At 31.2% G+C, this 11,589-nt stretch overlaps 1 protein-coding gene across 1 annotated transcript; it reads left to right on the top strand.

The window, feature by feature from the left end:
- Positions 1 to 4,448: 4,448 nt before the first annotated feature.
- On the top strand, positions 4,449 to 5,425 carry LOC137839238 (uncharacterized). Its single transcript, XM_068648362.1, has 3 exons — positions 4,449 to 4,464; positions 4,846 to 5,135; positions 5,225 to 5,425. The coding sequence occupies exons 1-3, from the start codon at positions 4,449 to 4,451 to the stop codon at positions 5,423 to 5,425; spliced, it is 507 nt and encodes a 168-aa protein (XP_068504463.1).
- Positions 5,426 to 11,589: the final 6,164 nt, after the last annotated feature.

Here is an 11,589-nt window from a genome sequence, read left to right as displayed (position 1 = left end):
GAACAGCTAGCATTTGGAGTCGCCAGATAGCAAAGCTGATTTTACCATCAAATTTCTCAATATCAAATTTCGACATTATTGAACAACAAATCCTGGTTGAATTATTGAAAAGCTTTGATGCCAATTTGTAGGGATATCGTGTGTGGAATCGTGATAATTTCAACCAAAGATTATGAGAAATTAAAGTAACAAGAAAAAAAAATGATACCAGAAATTTTTAGGTAGAAAACCCTTTTAAATAGAGGTAAAAAACCACCGGCGAGAGAGTCAAAACTTCCACTATAATGGTACTGGGAGTACAATGAATTCCTCCCAGGCTAATAGATGAATAGCCCCAAAAAAAATTCTCTCTATATGAGTTAAACACTTACACCCAAGAGAAGAAATAAAAAGTATATGAGAAGAGAGAGGAAGCAGGTGTGTATGTTGCTATTTGTTGTATTATTGAAGGAAGCCACTATATATAGTGGTTCTAGGAGACAACAATAATAAAAACAATTAATTGTAAGTAACCTCCCTTTTCCCTTTGATAACAATTAATTGTGGTAAGTAATCTAGCTTTGATTACAATTAATTGTGGTAGGTAACCTCCCAATTATGTCAAGAAAAGGTGAGTCATAACCCACAATTATCAGAAATTATATTTTATATATAATTGAATATTTTATAAAACTAGTTGATCTAATTAGAGATAAAATTAATTTATTGAATATAAATAGAATAATTAAAAACTTATTTTACGAGGATAATTAGAATTAAATTCAGATATTAAAATGATTTGTTCCATAACACATGACAAAAATTATCTATGATTAAATATTTTTTAAGTGAATAATATTGTCTTAAATAAACACTTATTTTTATTTTTACATTATGTGGTGAGATGAGAACTTATGGATTTATTACTATTTCAAAAAAAATATTTTATTTAATCTTTAATGGAGTAATTTATGTCATAAAAAAATCGATCTTCTTTTTCGATTGGTTGTTCTTGTTGATTTTATTTGCTGGTTTATAAAGTATATCTTCAAAAAAATCATGCCATATACTTAAGACAGAGTTGACTTTTGAATAGGCTATTATTAATGCTTAAGAAAAGATATGTATTGAGTAAATAGATGAGGCTCAAACTCGTTGATAATAATACAAATAAGTGTTAGACTTAACTAGCTCTAAGTTAACCTATTTCTATTAGTGATTTTTATTTCTCTCACCATCTCTTATTAAATAAATTAAATTATACTACTTTACAAATTTTTTAAAACTATACTTATAAATAACTAAACATTTAATTTTACTTTTTAATTTATTTTCTTTCCATTCGAGTAAACGCGGCATTATTGAAAGTCTTTTTAAAATGATAGCTTTTTGGGTTTTGGCCTTTTGCCAAAAAGCAAAGCAGAAGAACTTTCAAAACTTTTCGATTGGTACGGTTTATCGTATGCGGCCGCATGCATGATTAATAAAAGCATGCCCGTCAAACGTGGCACTCTATCCAGCACCACTGCTTGGGCCCAATGACAAATAATAAAATAAATAACTATTTATTAAATACTGCATTAATCATACTAAATATTACACTATAATCTATTTTATTTATTTATTTGGATAAACACTTAATTTTTTCAGACAATTAAAATCAAAATATTAAATAAAAAGAGAATTTGAATATATGATGAAAAAAATCTTGAGAAGAAAAATTCCTTTAATTTATCATATTGTGTTTTGTTTTCCTCATTAATTATTTTTGTTCTGAGATTGCTGGGTCAAATTGATTTAAAAAATTTGAAAAGTGTTCCGTTCGAATAAATTGGATGCCGTATATATAGAAAAGATAGGTGGAAGCATGTAAATTTATATATTTTATTACTTATCTTTTGGATGTTGTTTTGTATGTCTCATACTCATCACATAGTCTTTATACTCATTATATCATATAGTCTAACACTGTATTTGGATTGGGGTGACATTATAGACGCAGATAGATGAGGCGGTGTGATCCTGTTTGGATCTGCGGATGGTGGAGGTGGAGGGTAATGGTGAGTGAAAAGTTGGTCAAAATGGAGCTCTCATAAGTGAAGAGAAAGGAGAGTGTGTGGGAGTGAAAACCACGTAGGACAACTGCATACACATTTGTGCCCTTACTTTTGTTGCTTTATTTTGGACGTATATGGCATGACGTTACCTGAGGAAGCATGCATGCACAGTGGAGCAAGCTTTTTCAGCAACGCGCATGAGATTCCTGACCTTGGTTCAGGAATCTCTTTAACCAACTTCAATGCGAAATGAATGCATAATTTAGTTGGTGAGAGAGTGGATGAATCGTAATAAAGACTCATGCACCATTATATAGCTGCTTCTGAAGCTCACAAAGCACAAAACACATTCAAATCATCTTAGACAGTTCTTCATTCATTCAGAGGGCTTGGAGAGGGTCGTGAGTAAGCACAGTGGTATGAGAGTGATTTTGGTTCAGGCACAGTTTCATCTTGCTTAGACTTACATTGTGTTGTGGTTTTGTTATACTCTCTTGATGTATGTGTTTTTTTTTAAATTGTGTTTGGATGTTTATTTTGTTTGAAATTTAATTTGTTTAAATTATTTTAAAGTACTTATTCATGTTAATTAGTTTGTAATTTTAGATGTTAATGTTTAGAAAAAATAAAATAGTTATATTAGTAAATTAATTATTGTGTTAAGTTGATTATCTAAAATTGTATATTGTTATTGGAAAAATTTTATGAAATTTGAATATATTTTTTTTGTGACCTGAATTATTGAAATTATAGATCTGAATCTGTTTTTTAAAAATATTGTTATTAAAAAATTATAAATATTGTTGCAGTAATTAAAAATAAGCAGAAAAACCAAATTTATGAATGTGTACATAGTAATTATTTTTTTTAACTTTTACGCGGTTAATAAATAAATTTTTTGATTTAAAATTAAGAAATTTACATAATAGATTATTTTTTTTGAAATTATTATTTTTACAGAATAGAAATAGAAATTTTTAATGTTATTTTTTAAAACAAATATTGTAGTAATTTAAAAAAACAGAAAAAGATTAAATAATAAATTAGAATTTTTAATAATACGTGTACATAGTTAATATTTTTTGAACATTTAATTCTTTATAAAAAATATATTTATTTATTTAAAATTATTATTTTTACAGAATGGAAATAGAAATTTTGAATGTTATATTTTATATTTTTTTACATTTTACATACACGTACCATGATACCATGATGTTATGGAATACATATAATTTATTTATCATAATTTACATAAATTGTTAATGTTATTATTAAAAAAATTAAAATAAATATTTTAGTAATTAAAAATAACATAAAAATATTACATAATAAATTAGAATTTTTAATAATATGTGTAGATAGTTAATATTTTTTTAACATGAAATTGTTTATAAAAAATAGATTTATTTATTTGAAATTATTATTTTTACCTAATAGAAATAGAAATTGTGAATGTTATATTTTTTATTTTTTTACATTTTACATGCACATACCATAATGTTATGAAATAGATATAAATTATTTCTCACATTTTACATAAATTGTCAATGTTATTATTAAAAAATTATAAAAAATATTATAGTAATTACAAAAAACAGAAACAAATTACATAAGTAATTATAATTTTTAATATGTGTAGATACTTAATATTTTTTGAACATTTAATTCTTTATAAAAAATATATTAATTTATTTGAAATTATTACTTTTACAGATTTGTTTATAAAAAATATTTTTATTTATTTTGAAATTAATTTTTAACAGAATGGATTTTTTTTTAATGTTATATTTTTTAAACATTTAATTCTTTATAAATAATATATTTATTTATTTAAAGTTAATAATTTTACAGAATGCGTCAATGCAAATTTTTTATGTTATAAATAATAAATGTTAATGTTACAGAAATTTTTATAAAAATTAATAATGTTATAGAAATTTTTATTGTTACATAATGGAAATGTAATTAAAAAAATTAATAGTGTTATAGAATTTTTTATTGTTAGATAATGTAAATGTAATTTAAAATAATTATAAATATTATTGTACTAATTAAAATAACTAAAAAAAGTTAAGAGAAGATATTACAACTTGTAATACCTCAATGAAGTGATCTAATTACATTAATATTTGAAATTTCAATAATTACATTAATATTTGAAATTTCAATATTTGTAAATTGTTTTATGAATTATTGTTATTTAATTTATGTAATTGACAATTTTGTTAGTCTATATTTATTTGTTGTTTGATTAAATTATAATATTGATAGATTTAATCTCTGTATATATTTATAACATGTTTGTTATATTGAATAAACGAAATGATAGAATCATTTATAATAGAATATTTATTAAAATTATTTAAAATTAGGTTTAGGATCACTGTATTGGTGTAGTTTTACACCAAAATGGTAACCGCATTCGGTATGTTGTATTGACACTTACTCGTAATTATGGTTCTGGATCAAAGTTAAAGATTACGTGATAACATTATGAATTTGGGAAGCCATTATGACGATGCAGAGATGGTACATTTTGAGAAAACAATTGCAATTTATGATGACCTTGTTGCGGTGAACATGAATTTAATTTCACAAATACAAGAACAAATTAAAAAAAATACTGAAGGTGCTTCAGTGATGATCCTTTGTATGATTGGTTTTGGATTGAATTTGTTACGTACGGTGCGTACTAGAAACAATTGTATGAGTGAGTTCAAACCACAAAAAGAGCGTCGCAGACAAGAATTGATGGAGTACTTGGTTCACATTGAACAATGTTGTGATATTATTCGCATGTGACTAGAAGCTTTCCTTCAATTATGTCAACGAATACGGGGAACTGGACTTGTTAAAGATGCATATCGATCAACCGTGGAAGAACTAGTTGCGAAATTTCTGCACATTATTGGACATAATGTGAAGAATCAAAGTGTGTCATTCTTTTTTCATCAGTCTAGAGAAACAGTTTCTCGTCACTTTCATAATGTTTTGAGTGCAATTTTAAGGTTGGAGGGGAAATTCTTAATTCAACCAAATGGAACGGTTGTAGAACCGCACATCCTTAACAACAGTCGATTTTACCCCTACTTTAAGGTTTGTTTATGATAATATTATTTTAAATCATGTATAATGTTTTATTTATTTTGTGTTTAATTAAAATTATGAAATTTGGTTTACATTAGGATTGTTTATGGGCCATAGATGAGACTCATGTACGTGTTACGGTTGCACGTGCTGATGCACCTCGTTTTCGAGGGAGAATAGATTGGCCAACCCAAAACATATTTGCAGCTTATGACTTTGACATGAAGTTCACATATGTCTTGGCCGGTTGGGAAGGAACTGCCTCGGATTCAAGGATATTGAAAGATGCTTTGGTATGAGATGATCCTTTGGTTATTCTAGAAGGTTAGTTTTAGGGGATTGGGTGTGCACAACAATAAATAGGTTATAGTAGTATATACTAACGCAACTTTCCACTACATTTGTAGGAAAATACTATCTTGGTGATGCAGGTTTTATGTTAAAACCAAATATAATGATACTTTATCGCGGGGTTAGATACCATTTGAAAGAATATTCGCGAAGAGGGCCACAAAATGCTAAAGAGTTGTTTAATCTTTGACATTCATCACTTAGAAATGTAATTGAGAGAACATTTTGGGTGCTGAAAAAACGATTTCCAATTATAGCCAGTGAGACTGAGCCACATTATGATGTCGATACTATGAAAAAAATTGTTTTAGGTTGTTGTATTCTACATAACTTTCTTCGCGGGGTCGACAATGATGAGTCTCTGATTGAAGAAGTAGATAATGAATTGTTACAAGAAGATGTACAACAAACCCCTACTCATGCTCGAGAGCATCATTATAAGGTAGGTGTCATATTAGGGAGACTATAGCAAACAAAATGTGGGAAGATTATGTAAAAAATTAATTTGATGAAATAATATATTTTTTGTTTCTTCCAATGTTTGTCATCCTAACTTTATTTAAGTAAATTAGATGGATCGCAGGAAGAATGTTGCTTCAAATTCATCAGGTGGTTATCGAGAGTTCACTAAGTGGACGTCGGAGATGGACCTAATTCTGCTAAATTCAATGATGTTAAAATGTATGGCTTTAAACTAGAGGGGGGGGGGGGGGGAATTATTTAAAGGGGTTTTCGCAAAACTTTTAAGCTAGAATGAATTTTTTTGCAAGAAACCAAATTAGGAATTCAGCTAGCCAAGAAACAAAGCTCAAAACAGTAAAGCAACATAAAAACAATCGGTTGTTTATACCAGTAAATATCACAACAACTGAATTTAAAGAGTTTAAGAAAGAGAGAGATGCACAAATAGTTTATACTAGTTCACTCTTAAACCAAGAGCTACATCCAGTTTCCCAGAAACCACTGGGGAATCCATTAGGTAATCAAAACCAGATTACATACACACACCACCAAAGAAGTGACCTTGATCCCCTCAAGAAACACACTTCCTTTGGCTCAGCACACACACCAAGAATGTTGATCTTGACAACCTCAAGAGCACACAACCCTTCTTGGCTTTACAACACCAGAATGTACACAATTCTTTAGAACGAATTACACTGTTACAGAATCAACTGAAATCAATACAGAGTAATCCTATTATACTTCTCTCTTGAATATACAAAGGTCAAAGTGAAACTCAAATCTTTGAAAAGCTCTTTGAAAAACTCAAATCTGTTTTTCTTTCTTGTTGTTTGTTATAAAACATTAACAAACTATTTATGACATTCAAATCTTGGTCAAAGCATTTAAAGCAGGAGTGTATTAAATTATAAAATCATTTAAAGCTCACTTAACTAACAAAACTATTTCTGTTAGGATTTCAAACAAACAATCGATTGAAACATCGAATCAATCGGTTGTTTTGGTTTGACAACAAGTCAACCATCCAAAACAGTTTTCAAACTTTTTCAAAAACACTTAAGTATAAAACAATCGGTTGTTTCGACAAAACAACAAGTTGTTTTTCACTTAGTTTGAAAAACACTTTAAACTTAAAAGATTTGAAAACACTTAAGCTTTAGATTCAACAAAGAGTGGATTACAAAGATAAGCTACCCCAGATCCTACTCTAAAACACATCAACAACTCCAAGCAACTCCAGCCTTCCATCAAACGCTAGGATTTGGATACTTCAAAGCTTTGATCATACTTGATTCAACAAATGATTGAAGAGGTACGTCGAGGATGCAGAATTGACGGTAGTTGGACCAGTCATGGATATACTAACATTGTTATCGCTCTACACGAGGCTAGATTATCGGGTCTTAAGAAAAACCATGTAAAAAATCATCAAAAAAGTCTGAAGGACAGGTGGAGGGAAGTACATGATTTGTTTGGTGTTGAAGCGGAGGATGAAGTTTGGAATGAATTGATCAAGGTATGATGATAAGTATATTTTAAAATAAATACATTTGACTGCACATTAGGCATAATGTACTAGCATGTCACATGTATTTAGGCCAAACCATCTGCGGTGAAATGACGTGTCAATCCCATTCGCCATTATAACCTAATGAAGGAGTTGTGGTCTAATGACAAAGCCACAGGAAGTCGGGTCAGGACAACCCGTGACATCAATTCACCTCCTGACATAAGTAATTTCAGTGTCAACCTTGACGATAATAATATGGATTATATACCCGAGCAACCCAACTTTGAAGAGGCAGATGACTTTGTCCCACAGTCACCTGCTCCTCATATTCAATCAAATGACACTCCTTCTAACACTCCCTCAAACACTCCTTTTATGCCTTCTGCGGGCACATCCTCATCTCGAGATCGAAAAGAAAAAGGCCCACCATGGACGGAATTAATTTACATTTTGTTGAACATTGGCTTTTATGTCTATGAATCTATGTGGATTGCTTGAAGAATTTAATGATGAGTTTCTGGGTGTTTTTCGGTAGCTTGAATTTATAATCCACTCATAGAATTGATCCAAGGTTATGTGATTTTAATCTTTTTGAAAAAGATGTGTTTCAAAGAGAAGCAAAAAAACAACCTATTGATTTCTCGTTTTAATCGGTTGTTTTTCTCTCAGCTTGTTTGAAGAGTTTTTAAACTATTTGACTTTGGTTGACTTTGCTGTCAAACCAATTCAGTTGGTTGTTTTGAAAAATCAACCGACTATTTCTTGAAAATCCTTTACAAAATTCAATTTAATTGATTCAATCTGTCTTGTTTGTTTTAAAATTGATTTGACTTTTGTTTTAAACGTTTTTTATGATTGATTGGAGTATAAATAAGTGATTATACGCTCCTGGTTGTTATGGATTCAATATAACACTTTCAAAACCAGTTTTTCCAAGATTGCTTAAGGCTTTGAATTTTTTTGCTAAGAGTGGAATAAGATTGTTGTGTATTCTTTCAATCCAATTTGTGATTGTATCAGGTGTACTCTATTCCCTTATTCCTTGATAATTGTATTTCTGCAATGGTGTTGCCAAGAAGTGTTGTGTGTTCTTGAGGGGATCAAGATCAACATTCTTGGTGTGGTTTTTGCCAAGGAGTGGTGTGTATTCTTGAGGGGTTCAAGATCATCACTTTTGGTGTGTGTAGCTTGTAATCTAAGGTTGATTAAATAGTGAATTCTCAGTGGTTTCTGAGGACTGGATGTAGCTCAGGTGCTGAGTGAACCAGTATAAACATTCTGTGTGAATCTCTTTATCCTTACACTCTTTAAACTGCTTTAACTTTGTTTTTATAAAGTGTTGATAAAAACAACCGACTGTTCCGTAAAAAAAACCAGTTGATTTTCTACATCAAGCTTAAAAACAGTTTTATATTTGGTTGGATAAATTTTCCATTGATTAATTCTTCATAGCATTTCACTCTACCTTCAATACTTGCGAAAATCTTTCAAAAATAATTCACCCCACTCTTGTTTTAGCCCTATGATTCTAACACATTTTGCTTTGTTGAATACAAATCTTGAACAATGTGTTTCCTCAATGAAAGATGGAAATCAGAATGCCTCTCAGTTGGTTGACATTGCTCGTGCACAAGCAACCGCAACATAAGATATAGTTGTGGAAATTAGACGAAGAAACGACTTATATGCTGAGCATGTACACCATCATCGCCACCATGCATCGTACCAATTCTCTGAGTCTGATATTTGGGCAATGTTGGTGGAGCTTAACATCCAGGATGAACAGGTCATGGATCAATGCTACGAGTTTTTGTGTGAGCATCCAGGAAGAGTTAAGCAATTATATGGGATGTCATGTGAGTGTCGTATGACAAAGTTGTTTGCATTTATGACTAGGCGTTGATTTCATATATTTGTGTCCACGTTACCTTCATGTCTTTCAATTACATGTTGTCATTTTATTTCATTTGACTTGTTGTGTAATTTGTCCGTCTATGTTTGTTATTGGATAATTATGATCACAAGTTTTAGTATTGTACTTGAGGACTTCTAGTATTGTCTTTTCTAGGGTAATGTAATATTTTGTTTATGAAGTTGTACTATTGTGTTTGATAACTTCTACTATTCAGTTTATGATATTGTCATAACTTTCCTTTACTTAAAGTTGGGTTTCATATTTCATGTCATGAACATTTCATTTTTTTTATATATTGTAGTAATTGCATTATATATGACATCATTATCCCAGAAACGCCACAGAACCTGTAAGGGTAAAGCGCCAGCAGAAGATCATGTTGTTCCTCCTCCCCCAACAACGAGGATTGAAGAAGTACTTGATTATTCAAGATACTTTACTTCAAAACGGCAAATGATGTTTGAAAATATGTTTCATGGAAGACCAGTCATATCTCTAAAACCTATGCATTCTCCATTTTTTGCTGCTCCGGGGTTTGAATTCCAAAACCTTTTGAATTTCCAACATTTACAACCTTTCCTTGGAATGAAACTTCCAATTTATGAGGACTTGGTTCGAGTGTTTTATACAAATCTGAAGATCACACCTCTTGGTGACCTTGCCATTGAGATTTGTGGAAAGTGAATACACATTAATCAATTGGATTGGATGAACATTACCGATCTCAGGTATGACGGTTTTAAGTTAACCCCTGGGACGATCCCTAAGGAATGTAATTATGATCGAGCCTTAGCATTATCGTCCATGATTTGTGAAGATGTTCAAGGTCAGAATGTCAGAAATGTCGGTAGTCTGAAAATGAATGACCGACTATTACATTACACATGGGTGCATATCTTGTGCCCTCATGGGAGCAACTTCGCACAAATATTAAATGAAGATATTTTCATAATGTGGTGCATAAAAAATAATATATTGATTAATTGACCACATTACATCATGCAACAATGATGAAATGTTGAGATAACAACATGCCTCTGCCGTATGGAACTTTGATAACACGCATCTTGTAGGTGTATGGCTTCGACGTGACAAATGAGCAAGCAATAATGCTAGGCTGAAATAATTATTTTGGGAAAAAAAGTATGACAAAATTAAATATATTCCAACTCAGTGGTGTATGAAAACTTGGTAGGCCTCAGCAGGATGACGAAGAAGATGATGAAGAGGATCAATTGCCACAACAACATGTTGAAGGTGATCAACCTAGGCTGACAATCCCCAATCAAACCGAATTGTTAACCCAAATTTTGTCCGAGATACAAAACATGAATACCCGCATTGACAGGTGATAGAGAGTGGCTCCGTTGAAACAGAGGGGGCCCTACCTGTTGATTGCACTCCGACGATCAAGTTAGTACTGGGCTAAGAAACAATGAGTAAGTAAAATAGTTTCAAACTTAGAAACGACGTACCTTTACCAGGGATCTCAACTCCCTTTTATAGGTTGTTTTTAGGTCAACTTTCCTGTCCCACTAGAACTTCTATTCTAGTGAAATTAGGGTTACTAGGAAGACCTTCTGTCGCGTTGTCATGCAATCTTAACCCGACAGCAGCACAAAACCTTCCTCTTCTGGAGTGCAAAAACTAACAGTATGGCCGCCAGGGTACCAACTCATGTACCAACGCCGCGCGTTCATTTGTCTTGTGGGTGTCCTAATTCTTCACGTGCCATGCATGCAACTTTCCCTGGAAACCCTAGCGCTTGTGGGCTTAGGCGCCTTCAAGGAATATTTGTTTGTGCTAGGCCCGAATGCACTATACACACCACATGCATGAACCCTCTCGTGACTTAGGCCATTCTTATATCTAGATTCCAACTCATACTATTTTTGGGGTCGCGCTTACGTGGACTATTATTGCGACCAAACCACCGATGTTCGACGTCATCGACGTCATTGACGCCAAAGTCTAATGTCAATGTCCGAGGCCTCGTCCAATATATTATATTATACTATATTATATTATATTATATTATATTATATTATATTATATGTGGTATTCTTCCTAAATCTTCAGCATTATGGGAGAATTGAGTTTTAAAATTTTGGTGTATTTGCACACTTTCTAATTCGTGCAAATAAACACACTCTTAGATAGATGTTGAGATTTATAAAATAAAATATTTAAGAACAAAATGATTTGTAAAATGAAATACACAA

The sequence above is a fragment of the Phaseolus vulgaris genome, chromosome 3, assembly GCF_051622355.1.
Source record: "Phaseolus vulgaris cultivar YP4 chromosome 3, ASM5162235v1, whole genome shotgun sequence".
In the NCBI taxonomy this organism is placed as follows: Eukaryota; Viridiplantae; Streptophyta; class Magnoliopsida; order Fabales; family Fabaceae; genus Phaseolus; species Phaseolus vulgaris.
This window is presented reverse-complemented; position numbering and strand designations above follow the sequence as displayed.

Bases quoted from the DNA above. Each gene is read 5' to 3' on its own strand.
- LOC137839238 (XM_068648362.1), top strand. The intron at 5,136-5,224 runs GTTTGTTTATGA...GGTTTACATTAG, and splicing joins GATTTTACCCCTACTTTAAG to GATTGTTTATGGGCCATAGA.